The sequence below is a fragment of the Haliotis rubra genome, unplaced genomic scaffold (genome assembly GCF_003918875.1).
Source record: "Haliotis rubra isolate DU_JTF1 unplaced genomic scaffold, ASM391887v1 Scf442, whole genome shotgun sequence".
Taxonomy (NCBI): domain Eukaryota; kingdom Metazoa; phylum Mollusca; class Gastropoda; order Lepetellida; family Haliotidae; genus Haliotis; species Haliotis rubra.
Window position 1 is genome coordinate 117,759 of NW_025767127.1, and position 23,774 is coordinate 141,532.

The following is a 23,774-nucleotide window of genomic DNA, read 5'->3' on the forward strand; positions in this document are numbered from 1 at the left end:
CACACTTGCTCGAGTGTAATAATTTCTTTATTATCCATTTTATTCATGTACATTTGTGCAGTAAAACACGGTAAGCAAGTGTGACGGCCCTGTTAACTTACGTCACGTTCAATTGTTTAATGACGTCACAGACGACGAAATACAGAAGAAATGGTTTGCTAGGCAAAAGTGATATGAGCACATGTATCGCATGCAGTATGCAGTATATCGAGTGCAATATACTGTATACCACATACAGTATACTGTGTGCCACGCGCAGTGTGCGCCGGGATAATAATTCCCGGCTGGGTTTATCATCGATAGTCTCCCTTCCTCCCCTTAGCTAACACCGCATGGGGATGTAACGAGGTCAAACGATATCAGGCATCCTAGGTCATCGTGTTTGGCCGCTGGTGATAATGGGTGCATGATTAAACATACCCTGAAAATGAGACTGTGACTTTCTGCTATGGTCTTATTAGGCTATCGCTTAATCAAGAGTAGGATGATCCTGATGACCACTGCACGAGAGGCATGTGGGTTGTGGACGAGGTTCCACATGGTCTTGCCAATACCATTTAAGGAAGACAGATTATCAGATCTGAGATATAGTCAAATTAATGAGCGTTGGTTAGTTAGTTTAGAACTGGGAGCTGAGCACTAAGCTCCTAGTTAAACACAGCTCACAATAAAACGTTGTGGACCCGCAGACGGACTTGCGTTGTCACTTTGAGGAATATCCGCCAACACACAACAACAACCAACGCCTACAACAACATAGTAGTAGACAGCCTGAAACGTCTACGGACTGGTCCTGCTACGGCTGATACATGTGCACATATGATATATATGACACTGGTTATGTTTCACCATATGGGTAATAATTCTGTTTATTACTCTCCAACTTAAATTGATAGAAACTGCCTACAGTGCTCAGCTTTTGTGACAGAGTTATTAGCATTGTGACGTCATAAATGTAAACCATTATGACGTCATACGTCTAGCGGTATTACACTAGCGTAATATTGCCGTAAGAATATTACACTGCAGTATCTTCCACGGGCGAGTAATATAAACACGAATAGATCTCGAACAAAAGGATTATTTATTACCTATCAGTACGAATTTATCTCCCTTCGTCCATTTACAAAAAATTACTAATCACGACCACCGACTAAGAAAAAACAATCATGACGTAAAACATCTTCAGCTATGGCGTCGTTTCTAGTGTGTCGTTACTCCAACCTTACGTCACAATCACATACGACCAGGCATATGACCAAATTTTACCTTTGAATACCTTAGTTTTCCGGTCAAAAACTATAAAAACAAGCGCACATATGATTTTATAAACGTGGCATGATGCATGGGTTACAGATATAACAAATGATTTCTTCAGGCGCATAAGCATTAACTATACAAAAACAATTGATTCCAGACATGCTTGTCAGTTTTGTTTTGATAGGAGACCCTGGCATAAAAAGCCCATGCAAGTCTAAAATATGTGGCAAGTCTAGATTTCCACAGTTTTGGCAAAAAATATAAATGAAAATGAAGAAAATCGCTGGGCTCCTTTTCATTATATTTTATAATTATATTTTAGGAACCGTTTTTTTTAATGTAAAATATGTTCATGTGAGAGACTAGATGTTATTATAGTGTTTGTCGTGCCTGCACAGAACACCGGGAAGGGATTAAAGTTAAACACCAAAACTGTGAAGACCAACAGATCTGCAAGAGAAAGAGTGCCTTGGGGAAGCCTTGTCGTTAAAGCGTTCGCTTGTTACTTTGAAGAAACCCGGGTTCGATTCCCCACATTGATACATTGTGTGAAGCCAATTTCTGGTGTCCCTCGCCGTGATTTTGCTGAAACATTGCTAAAAGCGACGTAAAACCATACTCACACACGACTGAAGATACACTTCGGCCATCTATATTACGAGGCGATCGCTGAGTTAATTTGGCGCCTTTGTTCGACATGGAAACGAAGTGATACACGCCTTACCACGACATTTTGGAAATATATTTCGTGTTAAATCCATATATGATTTCAAATCTGTTTGTGTCTCAATATCCATGTTTTGAATCAAAGATATTGAATATATTTATACACCTTGCATGCTGATTGCACCTTCGGTTCGGGTATAGAGAAACGCTTAGTCTCTGAATATGTATAATATTGATAGAAAAACAACAACAAATAATTCCATTTAATTTGAAAAGGATCCCTAGTGACAAGGGAGATTTCAGAATGTAGACTTGTTCATTTAGGGCTTTAGCATTGTAGAAAGGGCTGGGCAGAACGGGAAATAATGCGGTTCAGGGACTGTGCGACAGACAAGTTCGGGTAATTATCTTCACCCAGCTGTTTTTTCAAGTACAAGATCTGCTTTTGCGGCAGGAATTTAATTAATAATTATGTCTCACCTACGGTGTACCTATATCGTATATCATGGTAAGGACCTTTTAAGTTTTTTTTATAAAAAAAAAAATGTTTATTATAAAACTGTGCTCTTTCGAAATTAAGCGTCAGTTGCGTACCCGTGAGTAACCTGCTTTCATCTGTCAAAACCTGGCATCGTCATGATCGTGTTACGAACGCCTTGTGCTGACCGCTCGCACCATTCCTCCGCTCGCAGCATCTGAGACGGGAGGGGGAGCACAGAGAGGCGAGAGGAGAGAGAGTGTTTACAGATACCAGCTTGGGAACATGGATGCCGTGATACCAACTTGCCGGAGTAGCTAGACAGCACAGGTTAGTGCCCTGAATCTACCTCCCTTTTGTGTGTGTTGATGGAATATAGAGATACCATACCTTAGGGGACGTTCAATCTCGTTATGAGGTGTATTTGGAACTAAAGACTTCGGTGCTAAACTTTTATGGTTTCAAGATTTTCGTGACCTTTTCGCTTCTTGGCAGATATTCCTGCTATGTTATATATTGCTGTGGTGAGCGTTTGAAGGGAAGGTGGAGGTAGCACGAGGGATATTTTGATGGTAGGCCTTATCACACAGAACGCAATTTGTTTCTTTATGAAGTTTAGGGTTGGATGTAATTCTAGGCTATCTCCAACACACTACGCAATTAGAAGGAAGGATGAGATATTGGTTAAGAATGAACGTTGGAGTTGAAAGAAAGTTGCAGCTATGTTCTTGGTGAGGAGCAAGGCAGAACACATGTCGGCTCTGTTCATTCTCAAACCATCTCACGCCCAACACTGTGCCGAGATGAAAGGTGCCCTAGGGCGTTGGAGGAATCAGGGCGTCTTGACCATCGCCCCGCCCCCATCAACTCACCCCCCTCCTCCAAACTCCCCATCACTTCATGCAGGTGTTAGTGTTTAGGTTTGTGGTACTGGTAATGACTTCACAGACCCCCTGTGTCAGAACATCCTGAGCTTCCAAAATGACATTTTATGACAAACCTTTTGTTCTCAGTCTGTGTGGATTTCTGATGTACCACAGATGAATCTTGGTGAATGTTTGCAAGCAGGTGAATATTTAGTGTAGTGTTTGAATTGACCATCAGACTAGTCTGTCTCACAGTCCCTGAACCACATTATTTTCTCTTCTACCCAGCCCATTCTCCCATGGCACTGGTGCTTTGTTTCATTGTAAATAGAATTATTCATTTTATTAAGATTATATATATATTCAGAGACTAATTGTTAGGCTAGTGTTAAGACATTCAACAACATGGGAGTACCTTTATGAGGCTATCTCAGAGTTCCTGAAAGAAAATATTTATGCTTGCAAAATCAATAAAGAAAGTCTAAATTTTCATTTGGTACACTCACATTGGGGTTACTTTTTAATAATTTTCTAATTGGAGTTAATTGTTTCTGTCAAAATTAAATATTTTCAGAGACTAAGCGTTAGCCTGCAGTTTGGCTAACAACACATTACCCAAGTTTATAGTGGTGGTGGACAACTTAGAATTTGCAAGTTGTAGATTTATATTACATTTCACAGGAAAGTTCCAGTCCATATTATTCCTGTGAACAAAGTTTTAAAAAATGCAACCAAGATCATTTGTAACTGTGAAATTCTGAAGGTAATTTGCCAACCCTGGTGCAGCAGAGCAAGGCTGTATGGAGAGTGATTTCCAGGGGCACTGTCAGGAGTTTACAGACTCTTGTTAAGAAAGGTATTTATAGATTGTAACAAGTTGTGTGGCAGGCAGCATATGTTATGTAATTAGTTTAGACAGTGATAGTACTATTTACAGAATACAGAAAGTGTGTGTTTGTTGTGGGGGTGGGGGTTGTGAGATAGATATTTTATTTAAGTCTCACCTCACATTATTATATACATAGAATACAAGACACATAAAATACATAAACGTGTGAGCCACCCATTCAGGATTACGAGAGACTATTAAAACAAGATAAAATACATGATATAATGCAGTAAGAGAATAATACAAAGATATTTACAAACATACTAAAACTAAGAACCATATTAAACACTCTTTTGTTTTTGTAATAGAATATTGCAGGTTTGGGCACACACATACATCACAGATGGGCTGGAGAGAATAAACCACATTTTCTGTAAATCATTAAGATCGTTAAAACTATCACAGTTGGCTATACATGTTTCTAAAAGCGTTGATCTGATTTTGTTGTATATCGGGCAGTGTAGTAGTTGTGTGAGCCTACAAGGAACAGTAAATAATGAACATTTGGTGAAGGATATTTTTGTAACAAGATTGAGTTGGTTCACTACTATAAAATAAGCCACAAATATACAAATGTTCATGTTATAATAAACAACCTATAACAGGAAAATGTGACAGGAAGATTTTGATTATGATGATATCAACGTATATATATGTCTGGAGGTCAGTAACAAAAAAGTTAAATTGGAATGTTTAAAAGCAAAGAAAACAGGAAAATATTAATATTATCCAGTTGTCATTAGGTCTATCGCTAGATTAACAGCTATTCTCTGAAATGAACATATTTTTTCAGAAAATAAAAGTTCTTAAATTAAAATTGTAAATACAATAAAAAGGAGCCCAGGGACTTTCTTCATTTTCCTGAAGCTGTGGAAATCTAGACTTGCCACATTTTCTAGACTTGCGTGGGCTTTCTTGGATATATTTGCTTCAGGGTCTGTACGACAGACTAGTCTATCGCTTGTTATTCCAAAATCCCCTGTTTGTACAAAAACTCTAAATAAAAGTTCTGCCAATGGGATGTGATTTAACATATGCAATAGGACTGCATGGTATTAACGGTATACAGCAATATGCTTTTCACATGATTCATATTGGATTACTTATTTTGAGAACTGGTATATTAGGTAAAATATATAAGAAGTTTTGTGATTGTCTCTTTGGTTTAAGTTAAAATCTACACAGACTTCCATTTGTAACTGCTGTTTCCCTTTGTAATTCATTGACAAAACAGGATACTTTACATGCTATGAATTGTATAAAACAGAAAATAGAATCCCTAACTATCCAACCTCATTTTGAGATTAGTCAGAACTTTTTGTCAGAACCATAACATTTACTTTTTAATAGGGCCTTGGTATGCAATAAAATAGGATCTGCACATACAATGTGTCACTGGTTGCCAACTTATTAGCTTGGTCCTCAATGGTCTTTATTTTGAAATTAATTGCTTGGCTCCAGTAGTTCAGGAGGAAACAGATAAATACTAAGTCGGTATAAAGTACAGGAGTTTTACAATGGTTCAGGGGTGGAAATAACTTTAAAATTGCTAGTGTACTCCGGTACAGTGGCACATGTAAAATCACTTGCCCTGATAATTTTTCCACTATACTGGACGTTTTCTTCTTGATTTTTAAATAAACAACATAATTAACATTGGAATATCAACTGGACATAGGTACAGTGTGATATACAAATTTGCTTGCCCGAAGAAAAAAACACTGGACTCGGGCGTCGGGCAATGGGTTATTTCCACCCCTGTGGTTCATAATGAACAGGTAAATTTACGAGTCGAGCGTATTTAATTCTACGAAGACTCTGTTCATGTTTTGATAAGTTTGTAGTTGACAGAATACATTTGATAATGGAATTTATATGTTCATTTATTAAGTTCTTTAAATTTGTATGATATTGTTATATTTTTCTAATCCGTCAAGGAAGGGACAGGCAACAAAAATACATTGGTACTAATGGCAAATGCAAATAGCAATTTATTTATGCTGACATTTATTGATAAAACATTAATTAAACGTTATTAAAAACCAGAAACATGAAATAATGTCTTTTTGTATGAGACATTCATAACATTACTTTTGAGATATTTTAATATTTTTTCAATGGATATATCAGCGTCTGCTAAATGAAGAACAAACCAAATGAGGACATCAATTGTTTATACATTGACATGATCAAGACCTACACGTTGGTATGTATACAAGTACCCCAGTTCTTAGATCTGCTGCCATGGCGACATTCCATTTGTCATGACTCCCGTTGCCACGTGGCCCAAGTTTACTCAGAGCTGTGTGATCCTGCCGCAGATAGATCACACAACCCTTTTTTGTACCTCTAGTTAGAGCCATGTTGACAGATGGCCCTGTGCCCTTCTTGCCAGGCAGCCATTATGCCGTTTTAACGATTGTGGAATGACTGGCACTTGCGCTGGTGTTCACACGTTGACTGGTGATGAAATGCTGCGTCAACCTTAACTTGGAGTTTCCGCAGCTTCCACAGTTGCCTGCAAGTTTATAGCAGCCTGGGTAAATTCAAAAGCCTCTTTCAGAATCTTTTTGTGAACATCTTTTTGATTCTGTTGACAAGAATGTTGGATATGTTTCTGAGCTTGGAAATGTAATACTTTGTTGTCAAAAGAGAAGGGTTATTTCCTTGAGATATATTTGCAGTTGATGTAGCGCATTGCTGAAATCAAATAAACAGCCATTAAAGTGATGTAGGAGAGTTGACAGCATGCCATGTAGTGAACTATGAGGTTTATTTGGAAAACACAGATTGTCAAACTAAGCTAATAACTGCAAGATGTGGAAATGCTGAGAATAACAGATAAACATACATACACATGGACACACGTACAGACATATACACATGGGCACAAAGAATACAAACACATGGCCACACACATGCACACACACTCTCACTCTCTCTCTCTCTCACACACACACACACACATAAAAAAACAAAGCTAAACAACAATCAACAACTTGGCGACAATCTATGTACCCCTGCTTTAAAGTGTCATGGCCTTTTGACATCCCCTCTGAACCAACAATTCTAGTATGAATGACACCAGTTGTGGTGTTTCTAATATGGCTGACAGAGTTACGATCTGATGTTAGAAAACAACAAACTAAGCCTTCTGACTGTAGATTGCTATTTTCAAAAAATTCTCATTTAATAATAGGTTTAAGGAAACTAAAAAAAAATGTATACAAAACAAACTGAAAACCTATTCTCTCATACAGACCCTGTACAGTCCCTCCTGGATTCCACGGCAAATTTTTAAGAATTCCCCAGTAAATTTAAGTAAATTCTGCGTGCATCCCATTTTTCAAAATTCTGCAAAAGATTCTGCCTTTATATACATGAAAAAACAACAATATTTTAAAGAATTTCAAACTTTAATTCTTAGGCACAAAGCTGTAAATGTTTTAGATTAGAGCTTCATGACATTCAAGGTACAGCTGGCTCCAGGAGTTTTTCTGCATGAAAAGGTATTTTCCACAATTTATTCTGCAACCGCGAAATCACGGAATCCAGGAATCCAGGAGGAACTGCCTGCAGCAAATATATCCAAGAAAGCCCAAGCAAGTCTAGAAAATGTGGCAAGTCTGGATTTCCACAGCTTCAGGGTCTCTAAAAAATGAAGAAAGTCTCAGGGCTCCTTTTCATTATGTTTTATTTTTTTTAATATGAGCTTTTTTCTGTAAAATATGTTCATTTCAGAGACTAGTTGTTAGTCTAGAAAACCTAGTCTGTCATACAGACCCTGCAGCGAATATATTCAAGAAAGCCCACACAAGTCTAGAAAATATGGCAAGTCTAGATTTTCAGTCTCAGGGGCTCTTTTCATTTTATTTTATTTTTTTTACTTTGAGCTTTTTTTCTATAAAATATGTTCATTTCACACACTAGTCATTAGTCTAAAGAAAACCATATGGCTTATGAAAGGCTTGTAAAGCTGAAAGCCTTGTGAAGGAATATAGCTGTCATCATAAAGTGGATCAAAGGCTTTTCAAAGTATCATGATAGAGACATCAAGTTTACTGTATGAAACACGTCAATCAACATGATCAAATTAAACAGCTTATAATTAACGTTTTGGTGTTAATTGTTAATTAACCCTGCATGGTGACTCCAATACATAGCATTTGAATGCATGATAACAACTTTTTTTTCATGCATAATACATAGGGTTACATGTTACAAAGGTCACTTGGGATGCACTGACAATATCGCAAGTGTTACTTAGTTGCAGATTCAGGTAATTAGGAGGAGTAATTACTTTGGGTTGTTAATATCACTGTGACATGTGGCAAACCGCTAATTGTCATGAATGTCAGTGTGTGTTTGAAAGACGTTGGTATACCTTGTAACTGTAGACATGGAACTAGCATACCTGCAGCTAGTTTGCCACTCAAACATATTTTCCCTTCTTGGCAACCCTTGATGTAATGATAGAGCTCTAAATGAAGCTTTCTAGATTTTCAACAGGTCTGGTTCCCGTCTCCTGGAGCTCCTTTTCAATTTACATTTACTTGCTTGTTTCTATTGAAGTTATATATATTCAGAGGCTAAGCATTAGTGTAATATCCTACAGCCAGTGCTACTCTCTGCACAACTACACACATTCTATGCATTGCGTCTACTAGGCTGTGTGTTATGTGAGCCTAATTGTGGCAACAGTAAAAGACACATGTGCATGAATGATGTTGTTTGGAAAACGGTATTTGTCAGGATATACTTGCTTGGATGCTGTGTCAAGGACCATGGAAATCAAATGAGATGGGAAAAATTCCATTGGTATTTTGTGCCACAGTCATTTCACAGACAGATGTACACAGGTACTATTTATATTCAACTGCTGATAACAGTAAGACTCTCATAGCGTTTTTCAACCAGAATGTACACAAACAAAAAATGTACACAAAACAAACTGATTCCAGATGTTATCATCAAGATGATTCATGTTTTTTTTAAACATGCATTAAGTGCCTCAGCTTTTCCGATTATTTAGGTTGCATTGGTTTTTTAGACTTTTTGTAATATATTTTTAACCTTTTGCAATTTGACATATCTACCTGCTGCAACACTGATTTATTCTGTGGATGTCAAGAATAATACATGAATGATGTGGCTACAACAGCCTTTGTGGTGTTGTGATCAGCCAAGATGGCTGCCAGCAGGTCATGCAGTACGAATCAGCAGAGCTATTGCCAGGGCGCAGGAAATTGCCTGTGGTAAACTCATGACTGTGCCTCTTTATTTAATGTAATTACAACGGTTATGGATATTGCATACATGTAGAGAATTGCTTCCATCTTGTATTGGAGCCATGTGGTATTAAGAATTCTGGTTGAATTTCTATAAAAGATTTCTTGTCATAAATTCTGTATTTGTGCACAACACGCATGAGATCCAGATATCAGATCGGGTGTATGGGGAATAGTATTATCAAGCAATGATCATGATGATTTTTAAGTGTTTTCTTATTCAGGGTAATACTCAATCATCATTTACATTAAGTTGGGGACAGTATTTCTCCTGCCATGGGCCTAAGGTAATAAAATGTGTTATGAAATAACAGAAACTAACTGTAAAAAATTGAATAATGATTTGAAATTAGGAATATCCTGTTGATTTGAATGATTCAATTAAGAATAGGAACAAGATTATGATCATGGAGAATACGAGAATTTGAAGAACATGATACTTAAAGGGATGTCCTGAGATTTTGGAAAGTTCGGACACCATAATTTATATTAACAGGAAACATGCTTATCAAGAACGATGGTTATAATAAAGTGTTGTTGTTTCTTATAACATTAATATATTGGCATTACCATTTCTATGTTTAGTACAAATTATAGTAGTTTTTTGGGTCCGTCCCATCTGGGATTTGAACCCATGCGTTCAGAGTATGGCACACAAAGTGAGCGATCTAACCTGTTCCAACACACCATGCTTAGAAGTCAAACAACGCACCTAGATCACATACTTTGTGTACCCAACTTTAAGGTTTTAATTAACTAAAATTAGTAGCTCTTTGAGTTTCATGTAACCATAGTTTACTGTATTGTTAACTAAATTATTTCTATTGTCCAGAAGGTAGTGCTCTTGATTACATATTTATTTAACAGCAACCATTTACAAAAGTGTGAAGGAGATATAACTACCTTTTGTTTTTATATTAGATGTACCCGTGAAGGTCCGGGTTAGAATATTGATCTTCAGTAACCCATGCTTGTCGTAAGAGGCAACTAACGGGATCGGGTGGTCAGGTTCGCTGACTTTGTTGACACATGTCATCGGTTCCCAATTGCGCAGGTCGATGCTCATTCTGTTGATCACTGGATTGTCTGGTCCAGACTCGATTATTTACAGACCGCCGCCATATAGCTGGAATATTGCTGAGTGTGGCGTAAAACTAAACTCACTCACTCACTTATATTAGATATGAAGTGTCATTATAAAGGGACCAGTGAAGTATGTCTCTAGAAGGTATATGCCACAGTAAACTGATAGAAAGAATTATGTCAATAATGGTTAATAAATGAGACTGTTTATCGTGTTTATACCATATTGCTTTGTGATCCTGTTTGATCAAATGTTTTGAAAAAATGTAATTTTCTGGGCAGTCATTACTATAATTATGCATCTGACTATCCATCCATGCTGTCATTGTTCCAGCGAGGCGATATGGGGTGCGGAAGGTCGACTACTGCGGAGTACACCCCGGTGTCGCAGCCTGTGGGAATTTATGGTTGGCGGAAGCGGTGTCTGTACGCCTTCATCCTCTTCCTCATGGTGGTGATGATCATGAACCTGGCTCTCACCATCTGGATCCTCAGAGTCATGAACTTCTCCATTGTAAGTAAAACATACGTGATGTTAACTATTGTGAAAAAAAAATTACAAACGAAAATGTTTTGTTTTACCTTAATATTTCATTTATGAGATTACACAGGCCAGGTAATTACTATTAATACAGTATGTGCACAATAATGATGACCAAAAACAGTGAAAATGGTCCTTATTCATCATGAAACACAGTATTATCTAAGGCTTTAACGATTCACTCGCATATTCGGTGAATCGAACTGTAGCCCTTCATGAATTCAATTTGTTATTCGTGGTCACCAGAACCGAATATTAACGAATATTTACGATTTTTTGAAGGGGGCATGTTTTACTTGAACCCTTGTGTACTTTTGGAAAGTGAGATATGCAAGGATTGAATATGTACTAGCATTGTGGTAGCCCAAGTTTAGCAAGTCATGTTAGTTTGCCAAGACTGCACGTGGTACTGTCGACTATAACTATTACATACCAAATTTGAGTGTCATGAGATCACTGGTTATTGCTGTGACAAATCAAAACTCTCAACATGGGCGTTCCATATTGTGCACTAACTACAATATTGTATTCGTGAATAATTATTCGTATTCGTTAGCTAATATTCATGATACGTATCATATTCGCCACATAGTGTATTCGTTACAGCCCTAGTATTATCCAATATTTATTTAATAATATTGATATATTGATATATGTTAGGTGATCCATAGCTGTTGAGTATATTTTGAACTATATTCGTTTTGAAACACAATAATCTCTTGATTATAGTGCACACCTCTTTCAACAAAAAGGCTTGTAGAGACTTGAGCACACAGTGCATGCCCACACTGAGTATTTTCCCACTATGCCGCAACACTTGGCCCACTGTGAGCATGTCACCCTTGAAATCATGTCAACAAATCTGAAGAATGCAATTTATTTGTTTTATTAAACTACTTTATTATAATAAACGTCAACTGTGTGTCTGGGCTTCTGTTTAGAGTGAATTTTTCAGCATCTTTGTACAATGTTTCATTCGATATTGTTTGCAACGGTTTTGGCAAAACTGCATTTGAACTGACATTCAGATCGCACCAAGTCACCGTTTTGATACCACGATCAGATTACCAGTATTATTAATACCTTGCAACAAGCCTGAATCATTAGCTGTCCCCTGTTGATTCAGCAAAAGCAATTCAATGACGCTCTTGACTGCTCATAAGTAGGCAAAATCATTTTTGTTGCAAAATATGCATAGGTGTACAATATAATCACGAAGGTATGATATCATTCGTGTGAGATCAGTCAGGATTTGTTGAAGACATATCACTCTCCTTATCAATTTGTGTTCAGCTGACACAAGCTATATTTAGTCTTAAGTATATATGATGAGATTTTGCCCAATGTTGTCAGTTGCCTAATAGATGGTCAGTGATTTGTGCACTGAAGAATTCAAAATTAAAAAAGCTGAAAACAATCTGTTCATTTCAAAGTCTGCACAGTTGTATGTATTGTGGCAGGATGGTATGGGACAGCTAAAGATAACTCCATCAGGGGTGAAGGTCGCAGGTGAAGCTGAGTTTGTCAAGTCCCGGTACGTCGAGGACATTGTGTCCAAGGAAAACGAGCCCCTGTTTATTGAGGCGGCCCGAGATGTGCACATACAGGCGAGAGACGAGAACAACAAGGAAACCGCTAGCTTCAGTCTGGGTGAGGATTGAGAACATAGAGGACGTTACACAGCATGTCATAGATAGAGGACGGAAAATGAGACAGCATGTCATAGAGGACAGAACATTACACAGCATGTCATAGATAGAGGACAGAACATTAGACAGCATGTCATAGAGGACAGTACATGACACACCATGTCATAGAGGACAGAACATTAGACAGCATGTCATAGAGGACAGAACATTAGACAGCATGTCATAGAGGACAGAACATGACACAGCATGTCATAGAGGACAGTACTTGACACAGCATGTCATAGAGGACAGAACATGACACAGCATGTCATAGAGGACAGAACATTAGACAGCATGTCATAGAGGACAGTACATGACACACCATGTCATAGAGGACAGAACATTAGACAGCATGTCATAGAGGACAGTACATGACACAGCATGTCATAGAGGACAGTACATGACACAGCATGTCATAGAGGACAGTACTTGACACAGCATGTCATAGAGGACAGAACATGACACAGCATGTCATAGAGGACAGTACATGACACAGCATGTCATAGAGGACAGTACTTGACACAGCATGTCATAGAGGACAGAACATTAGACAGCATGTCATAGAGGACAGAACATGACACAGCATGTCATAGAGGACAGAACATGACACAGCATGTCATAGAGGACAGAACATGACACAGCATGTCATAGAGGACAGAACATTAGACAGCATGTCATAGAGGACAGTACATGACACAGCATGTCATAGAGGACAGAACATTAGACAGCATGTCATAGAGGACAGTACATGACACAGCATGTCATAGAGGACAGTACATGACACAGCATGTCATAGAGGACAGTACTTGACACAGCATGTCATAGAGGACAGAACATGACACAGCATGTCATAGAGGACAGTACATGACACAGCATGTCATAGAGGACAGTACTTGACACAGCATGTCATAGAGGACAGAACATTAGACAGAATGTCATAGAGGACAGTACATGACACAGCATGTCATAGAGGACAGAACATTAGACAGCATGTCATAGAGGACAGTACATGACACAGCATGTCATAGAGGACAGAACATGACACAGCATGTCATAGAGGACAGTACATGACACAGCATGTCATAGAGGACAGTACTTGACACAGCATGTCATAGAGGACAGAACATTAGACAGCATGTCATAGAGGACAGTACATGACACACCATGTCATAGAGGACAGAACATTAGACAGCATGTCATAGAGGACAGAACATTACACAGCATGTCATAGAGGACAGAACATCACACAGCATGTTGTAGAGGACAGAACATCACACAGCATGTTGTAGAGGACAGAACATGACACAGCATGTCATAGAGGACAGAACATGACACAGCATGTCATAGAGGACAGAACATTAGACAGCATGTCATAGAGGACAGAACATGACACAGCATGTCATAGAGGACAGAACATTAGACAGCATGTCATAGAGGACAGGACATGACACAGCATGTCATAGAGGACAGAACATGACACAGCATGTCATAGAGGACAGTACATGACACAGCATGTCATAGAGGACAGAACATTAGACAGCATGTCATAGAGGACAGTACATGACACAGCATGTCATAGAGGACAGAACATGACACAGCATGTCATAGAGGACAGAACATGACACAGCATGTCATAGAGGACAGAACATGACACAGCATGTCATAGAGGACAGTACATGACACACCATGTCATAGAGGACAGAACATTAGACAGCATGTCATAGAGGACAGTACATGACACAGCATGTCATAGAGGACAGTACATGACACAGCATGTCATAGAGGACAGTACTTGACACAGCATGTCATAGAGGACAGAACATGACACAGCATGTCATAGAGGACAGTACATGACACAGCATGTCATAGAGGACAGTACTTGACACAGCATGTCATAGAGGACAGAACATGACACAGCATGTCATAGAGGACAGAACATGACACAGCATGTCATAGAGGACAGTACTTGACACAGCATGTCATAGAGGACAGAACATGACACAGCATGTCATAGAGGACAGAACATTAGACAGCATGTCATAGAGGACAGTACATGACACACCATGTCATAGAGGACAGAACATTAGACAGCATGTCATAGAGGACAGTACATGACACAGCATGTCATAGAGGACAGAACATCACACAGCATGTTGTAGAGGACAGAACATGACACAGCATGTCATAGAGGACAGAACATGACACAGCATGTCATAGAGGACAGAACATTAGACAGCATGTCATAGAGGACAGTACATGACACAGCATGTCATAGAGGACAGAACATTAGACAGCATGTCATAGAGGACAGGACATGACACAGCATGTCATAGAGGACAGAACATTAGACAGCATGTCATAGAGGACAGTACATGACACAGCATGTCATAGAGGACAGAATATTAGACAGCATGTCATAGAGGACAGTACATGACACAGCATGTCATAGATGACAGAACATGACACAGCATGTCATAGAGGACAGAACATTAGACAGCATGTCATAGAGGACAGAACATTAGACAGCATGTCATAGAGGACAGTACATGACACAGCATGTCATAGAGGACAGAACATGACACAGCATGTCATAGAGGACAGAACATGACACAGCATGTCATAGATAGGGGACAGAACATGACACAGCATGTCATAGAGGACAGAACATTAGACAGCATGTCATAGAGGACAGAACATTAGACAGCATGTCATAGAGGACAGAACATTAGACAGCATGTCATAGAGGACAGAACATGACACAGCATGTCATAGAGGACAGAACATGACACAGCATGTCATAGAGGACAGAACATTAGACAGCATGTCATAGAGGACAGAACATTATACAGCATGTTGTAGAGGACAGAACATTAGACAGCATGTCATAGAGGACAGAACATGACACAGCATGTCATAGAGGACAGAACATGAGACAGCATGTCATGTGCAGAGGACAAACATCACACAGCATGTTATAGATAGAGGACAAACATCACACAGTGTGTCATGTGTAGATGACAAACACCACACAGCGTGTCATGTGTAGAGGACAAACATCACACAGCATGTCATGTGTAGAGGACAAACATCACACAGCATGTCATGTGTAGAGGACAAACATCACACAGCATGTCATATGTAGAGGACAAACACACACAGCGTGTCATGTGTAGAGGACAAACATCACACAGCATGTTATGTGTAGAGGACAAACATCACACAGCATGTCATGTGTAGATGACAAACATCACACAGCATGTCATGTGTAGAGGACAAACATCACACAGCATGTCATGTGTAGATGACAAACATCACACAGCGTGTCATGTGTAGAGGACAAACATCACACAGCATGTTATGTGTAGAGGACAAACATCACACAGCATGTCATGTGTAGAGGACAAACATCACACAGCATGTCATGTGTAGATGACAAACATCACACAGCATGTCATGTGTAGAGGACAAACATCACACAGCGCTGTCATGTGTAGAGGACAAACATCACACAGCATGTCATGTGTAGAGGACAAACATCACACAGCATGTCATGTGTAGAGGACAAACATCACACAGCATGTCATGTGTAGATGACAAACACTACACAGCATGTCATGTGTAGAGGACAAACATCACACAGCATGTCATATGTAGATGACAAACACCACACAGCGTGTCATGTGTAGAGGACAAACATCACACAGCATGTCATGTGTAGAGGACAAACACCACACAGCGTGTCATGTTTAGATGACAAACATCACACAGCATGTCATGTGTAGATGACAAACACCACACAGTATGTCATGTGTAGAGGACAAACACCACACAGCGTGTCATGTGTAGATGACAAACATCACACAGCATGTCATGTGTAGAGGACAAACATCACACAGCATGTCATGTGTAGAGGACAAACACCACACAGCGTGTCATGTGTAGATGACAAACATCACACAGCATGTCATGTGTAGATGACAGGGGGACAGTGTTGCTGTAATTGCTTATCGCTTGCATCTGGTAATGTTTCAGAGAAAAACAAGGCGACAGTCAAATGTGACAGTTTCGAAATCAAGGACAACAATGGTGCCTCACGCTTATTGGTCGATAAAGATGAAATCATCTTCGGTGTAGATGAGGTCGTATGCTCTGGTGGGTTTTACATCCTTTTGAAGAGTATTTTGTAGTTACATGATGCATCATCTTGCCGGTTAGTGACGCAGGTCCCAGACATTTACTACAGCCAGGTGTACGTGTAGCACATGCACAAGTGCCGTCAAAGTTATCGATTCATTTACCTGTGCTGTGCTGTTTCCATCCTTTCTCGCACACCTGGCTGTCCCTTTCTTTGCACTCCCCCCTTGTATCAAACAGTGAACTGTGTAAATATTTTAAAAAACTTTTTTATTTTTAGGACATAAATTCAGCAAAAAAATCACAGAGTTGGTCTGATGTTTTGATTAACAAGTGTTTCATTGAGTATTATATGTTTAGTACTTTTTCGAGTTAGATTGCAATTAATCGGTCCGATTTTGAGCGAAACAGACTATAATTGTGATTTACCATCTTCCTGTTCCAGGGAAGGCTACTTTTGATGGATCCGTGGAGACGCCATCATTGCGGGGACCACAATCAGAATCTCTCGTGTGAGTTCATAGTCAGTCCTGGTACAGTCCGTTGGAGTCAGAAACGGACCGATGAATTGCAAATTTTATCATTGTACAAAATTGCCACATAAATATAAATATTGCACATGTTTATCATTTACTAATACCCAACAGCTTTCTTATATTTGAAAATTTTCCGGACTCCACCGAAAAAGTTGTTTAAGAAACTATCATCATTGAAAACGCAAAAAGTTGTTATATGTCGTGGGGGGTGAAACCAAGAGAAACGGAACAGCCACTATCTCGCCGCGTGCATGGGATACACATGCCTGATGAAAAATGAAGTTGAATGCTGACGGAAACAGTTGATGATTAAAGTGTAACGATTTTTTCCATGCTGAAGCCGAAAGGGCAAACCATTTTATGCTATTAATAAATTCCGTAGCCGGGCAGCAAAAGCTTTAGGAGTATCAGCAAGGGTACTGACAAATGTTCTGGAACACAAACATTGTGAGGGTGATGGGCTAAGCAGGTAGGGTCGCGGTCAAAATCACACAAATTAAAACATTTGGACAACTTTCAAAAGAACCTTGTAAGGCAGTCTATCAACAAGCTCTATTCTGAAAACAAATACATGTCGCTGAAAATTTTAAAAAGCATTTGAAGTAAAGAACACAACCTCAGAGTATCAAAGTACACACTCTGGCTTAATTTTACACTCTTCGGTATCGCTATAAGAAAATTTCGGGGAGAATAGGTCAGTACTCTGTGAACGCCTCTGATATCGCCTCGCTTGAGAAATAATTTTTCAGGGTTATATAGAAGAAGCGCCGAGGAAGGGTTCAAGCCAGTGTAATTTGGACGACCTGGGTCATCGCCTCGCGACACCGCCAGCAGTCAGTGGGTACCAGATGGGGTTGATAAGGGGTCACGTAGAAAGCTGCCTCTAGGGAAAGGAGAGAGACTAATCATTCTCCATGCTGGTTGCTCCAGCAAAGGCTTTCTCCCAGGCTGCTTAATTTGGTATTCAGGGCAAAGTCCACAGATAACAGAGACTACCATTCCGAGATGAATGGTGCGGTTTTCTTCGCTTGGGTTAAAAACAAGTTGGTACAAGCTCTACCAGAGAAGTCTTTTATCGTAATGGACAATGCCCCATACCACAGCGTGCAGGACCCCGACAGTAAAGCCCCGACATCGAACAGTCGAAAAGGTGATATGATATCATGGCCCGACAAATTTCAGATCGCACGGCCTTCAAAGGCAACGAAGCCTCAGCTATATGAGATCATAAAAATCCATAAAGGTGAACCTCTCTACAAAGTTGACAGTAACATAAAAATTAAGGGTCACAACGGACGAGGAACGACAGGTCTCCCGGAATAGATTTTGAGATGTCCCCAGCCATGACTGGCTGTTCCGTTTCTGCGGTTTCACCCCGCCACGACAGATAACAACTTTTGCGTTTTCAATGATGATAGTTTCTTAAACAACTTTTTTGGTGGAGTCATCAGGCATGTGTATCCCATGCACGACGAGATAGGGGGCTGTTCCGTTTCTGTGGTTTCACCCCGCCACGACATATAACAACTTTTTGCGTTTTCAATGATGATAGTTTCTTAAACAACTTTTTCGGTGGAGTCCGGAAAATTTTCAAATATAAAAAAGCTGTTAGTAAATGATAAACATGTGCAATATTAATATTTATGTGGCAATTTTGTACAATGATAAAATTTGCAATTCATCGGTCCGTTTCTGACTCAAACGGACTGTAGAAGAAGTGGGGAAACTGGGTATAACAAGTATTTGAACACTGCTCCTGTTGCATGGATGTGTGACTACAGCCTAACGTGATGCAGGTGGTCCTGTAGGAAGGATTTTCACAGGGGGTGGGCTAATCCTGAACCCAAATATCATTTAGTCATGTTCGTGGAAGAAAGCATGTATGCTACGTTACGCGTGTATGTGCCTGTCTCTATGTGTGTGCATGAAAGCCAAATACCCCAGTTGTTAGACGATAGTGTTTCCCCCAGGCATTTTTAGCAGAGCGCAGCACCCTGCCCTTTATATTTGACACCCTGCCCTTCTTTTAATGCAATAATTGATATCAACACTTTGTTGTTTTTATTTCTTTTTCATGTTGAAGTTAAGTGAAATAACTGTGCTCTTTGAGTCTTTAAGAATCATAACATTACATATAAGACGAGTATATGGATGGCAGGGGCAAGAAATAGCCCAGAAACATTGTGTTATAAGTGGCAATATGCTTTCATCACACATTGAGTTGATAAATTAATTTGTTTTGTCATAATTTTTCTAATCTACTTCTAAAAAGATACTCAACAGGATAGTTTGTGCAATATTATTTTGTAAAAACAACTTGGGTAATAAGCATTAAATAGAACTGGAATTTTTAGGCATCTCACATGTAGAATGTCCTGACAACACTGGTGAGACCTTCAATAATTACTTTGAATTATGTGTTTAAAAAGTGTTTAAAGTGTTTGTTTGTCAACCTTAAGGTGCAGGTTTGGTTCCCAAAATGGGGACAATGTGTGAAGACCATTTCTGGTATCCACCTGCTGTGGTATCGGTGGAATATTGGTGGAATATGGGTGGTGGTGGTGGTGGAATTGGGTTTAACGTCGTACTTGAGAATATTTCGCTCATATGACGACGTGCATGCGTGTGTATGTGTAAGTGCGGCTGCTTGTACTAGCCGAGACTGAAGCTGGTTTTATAGTGCTAGCCCACTGTGATACCATGCCGCAGTGAAGCATGAATACCCCACTCAGACACATGATACTGACTCTGAGCCGACCAGTCCTTGTTGTACCCATTAATGCCGAGAGCCAGGCAGGTACCAACAAGTACCATATTTTAACGTCTTTTGGTATGACGCAGTCGGGGATCGAACCCACGACCTTCCGCTCTCCGGGCGGATGCTCTAACCACTACACCACGGAGGCGGTCTGATGATGTAAATGATGCAATCAAAAACAAAAGCTGCAACTATTAAAGGAAGTTTGTCTCGATGTTTTCTAAAGGCAAAGTTGGTCCTAATTTGTGAACAATCATCTTCTTTGTGACATAGATGTGGCTTCTACTGGATGAGTGAGTGAATGTGTCCAGCCACTAGGCTACTCCATCGTGTACAGATATAATGAGGCTTCTCAAATGGGGTTTCTTCAAGACTATGATTACCCATTGCCATTTAGAAAGTGGTCAAATGTAACGTATGTTATATTTGGGATTACACTTTCTAAGTAAAGTAAAAATTCTACTACTTTTTGAGTTGAGCCCCATCCGGGATTCGAACTCACACCCTCAGAGTCAGGCACCTAATCGCCAGCACACAAAGTCAGACGCCTAACCCGCTCAGCTCAGCTCAGAAGGAAATTCTGGAAGTCTTGGTAGCTGAGCGGGTTAGGCGCCTGACTTTGTGTGAGTTCGAATCCCGGATGGGGCTTAACTCAAAAAGTAGTAGAATTTGTACTTTACTAAGAAAGTGTAATCCCAAATATAACAGATGTTACATGTTCAAGACTAGCCCACTTACATGGCCATGTATGCATTTGTTATGACACAACCAGATTCGAACCCCAACCTTGTGCTCTCAAGGCAGAAACCTATTAGACCATGGAGGTCATCACGTCTGAGAGAATTAACATTCATTATACTATATGTTCAATAATGCTGGAACTGGGCCCTTATTCTCGAAACGTTCATAGCCCTAAGAATTCTTAACTTTGATTGCAGCCAATGTGTTAAGAATTGGATTAAGAAGTTTGTAGGGCTACAAATGTTTCGAGAATAGCTAGCCTGGGATGTTGTCCATGTTCTTTTATAAGTCGCTTCCTGTTCCACAGTTTAACATTTGTCTGCTGTGATATATTTGACATGGGTTATCTCCCTTCCTTAGGGTGGAGTCCGAGAGCAGTGCCGTGAAGCTGTCAGCACCAGGGGGCGTGTTCCTGCATGCACCAGCCGGCAACATCGATATCAACACAGCTGATGACATCAGGCTGCACAGTAAATATGGCTCTGTGAGTATTTGGCTCCATTCACACAAAATGGTCAAGAGACAGAACAATTAAGCTGCTAATGGTTGCAAAATAAGGTTAAAACACAGAGTACCCGGAATCATATTTCTGGTTGTGTGAATTCTTATTTTTTAAAATTTTGAATGAATCTACAAGGTGCAGGTAACTCATTCAGCTGCCTTGTGTACATTCATTTTGTGTATGTGGAAGAGGAAGATCAAAGTCAAAGGCGTTGATTTAAAACTTTGCAACTACATTTTTCCTCCAGAGTACAGAAACAGCTAATGTCATGCATATGACTTTGTGTCCCTTAACCAAAATAAAAACAATATATTTTTTATCCCCCTCAACGTGTTTTGCGGGGGGTATTAAAATGGACTCCGTCCGTGCGTGCGAGTGTCCGTCCGTGCACATTTGTCTTTTCCGGAGCAGAACTCTAAAACCGTTCACTATTTCTTCACCAAACTTGGCACATAGATAGATCTGGTGGTGAACTGGTGCCTTTTGGTAGTTTTGGAATTCTGAATAAAACATTTTGGCTTTTTCCATGGCAACAAGTTTGACATAGCCTGAAATTGGTGGTAGTGCACTTTTCCGGAGCTGAACTCTAAAACCATTCACTATTTCTTCACCAAACTTGACACATAGATTGGTCTGGTGGTGTACTGGTTCCTTTTTGGTAGTTTTGGATTTCTGAATATAATATTTTTGGCATTTCCATGGCAACAAGTTTGACATAGACTGAAATTGGTGATAGTGCTCCTTTCTGGAGCAGAACTTTAAAAACCTTTCAATACTCTCCTTCCACTCTTCTATGTACACACCTAAATATTTGACATAATCATAACTCGTAGACATAATCATGAAGAGTATTTTGCCATTGCGGGGGATATTGATGACTTTGTCTTCTTGTTTTAAAAATGGAATGTCATCGATCCATGATGTGGCCTAGAGCCTGTTTTTTATGTCACCTGCACATCCAAGCATTGGCTGCCTCTGTTTTGAAAAGAATTTCGTCTATTTATTTGTATCTTCCCACCTGTATCTTTAAATATCTTAAGACTACCACACCATGTTGACATGTTGCATCACACCATCTCCCTCCTGCAGATCCTGCTTGACTCCGCAGACATCTTCCTGAAGAACCTGAAGTTGAGTAGACCCACGGGCACAGGGCGTGAATACCCTGGGGTGCACCAGCTGTGCATGTGTCCCAGCGGGCGCATCTTCCTGGCCGCACCCAGCGGGGACTGCCGGGCAACAGGAGATATATGTAAATCCAAGAGATAGCAGACATGATTGCCAGGTTACAAGACTTGGTAACCATGGTAACACTCTGTATGGAACTATTAACAGAGTGAAGAGTGCAGAAGGAAATTCTGGAACAAGACATTCAGATGTATGCAAAGACTCTTTGGAGATGGGTGCATATGATCGGCAGAACTCTTATAGTCGTGAAATATTTTCTTGATAATGGTGTCTATTAAGAGTGCCTTATGAGTAAAACAAAGGCAGTTTGTGAGCTGTCTGTTCTCCATCCACTATGCAGCTCATTTACTCAGATTTGTAGGAATGATTGACAGTGTTTACGAAACTCCCAGGTTTCCAAATCAACTTCCTGTCATGTGCAGTGCACTATGATCCTGCCCTGTTGGTATGAGTTGGCATCACTGAGAGGGTGAATCCAGCAGGAACTTGATACTCTATAGGAGACTTCATGGTGGACACTCTGGAGGTATCAATGCCTTGGTTGTTCTTCAGTGGGTTTATAATAACTCTAATTATTAGAAGATAAAGCTCCTATATATTCCTTAAAGCCTGTGTGACTTAAGATACAAACACATTTTCAGGGCTCCAGATAAGGGCCGTATCAGCGTATGCACGGTTAAAAAATATGCACGATACGGCAGGAAATAATTTAGAAAACGTAGCAGATACGCACCACAGCAATGGTGTACGGTCTTAGAATCATTTACAGACGTATTTATCTGAAAAAAAGTATTGTTTTATTGTTTATTGACCTGTTTACACAAGAGTATCAATATTGTGGTGCATATATGAAACGAAACACAAGATTACTGATAGTCCATTAATTTCCATTCAGTTCTCTAAATGTACACTTAAGGTTTTCCAGTACTCCTATATTGAACAAATAAGGAGTACGTACTCCTGATGTTGAAAAATTATCTGGAGCCCTGCATTTTAATGTAAATTTTTGTGTTGGGACTGGATGAAAAATGAAGATTAATACCATCTGATCATTTTGAACGAAACTTTTGGGTAGTTTAGTTTGGAACACATTTTCATGGGGAGTAAAACAATTTGTACGAGGGAAATTTTTAATTGGGCTTTGATTGAGTTTCTT

At 39.6% G+C, this 23,774-nt stretch overlaps 1 protein-coding gene across 2 annotated transcripts; it reads left to right on the forward strand.

Moving 5' to 3' along the window:
• Nucleotides 1–2,580: 2,580 nt before the first annotated feature.
• On the forward strand, nt 2,581–23,250 carry LOC124289473 (zeta-sarcoglycan-like). Of its 2 annotated transcripts, none has more exons than XM_046726094.1 (7): nt 2,581–2,734; nt 10,865–11,044; nt 12,532–12,721; nt 16,792–16,911; nt 17,339–17,405; nt 21,289–21,412; nt 22,520–23,250. In XM_046726094.1, exons 2-7 carry the CDS (start codon nt 10,874–10,876, stop codon nt 22,697–22,699), a joined length of 852 nt encoding a protein of 283 aa, XP_046582050.1. In that variant the 5' UTR covers nt 2,581–2,734; nt 10,865–10,873; the 3' UTR covers nt 22,700–23,250. The 2 variants fall into 2 exon arrangements, with proteins under 2 accessions (XP_046582050.1, XP_046582051.1); XM_046726095.1 differs by lacking the exon at nt 2,581–2,734 and adding an exon at nt 8,997–9,018.
• Nucleotides 23,251–23,774: the final 524 nt, after the last annotated feature.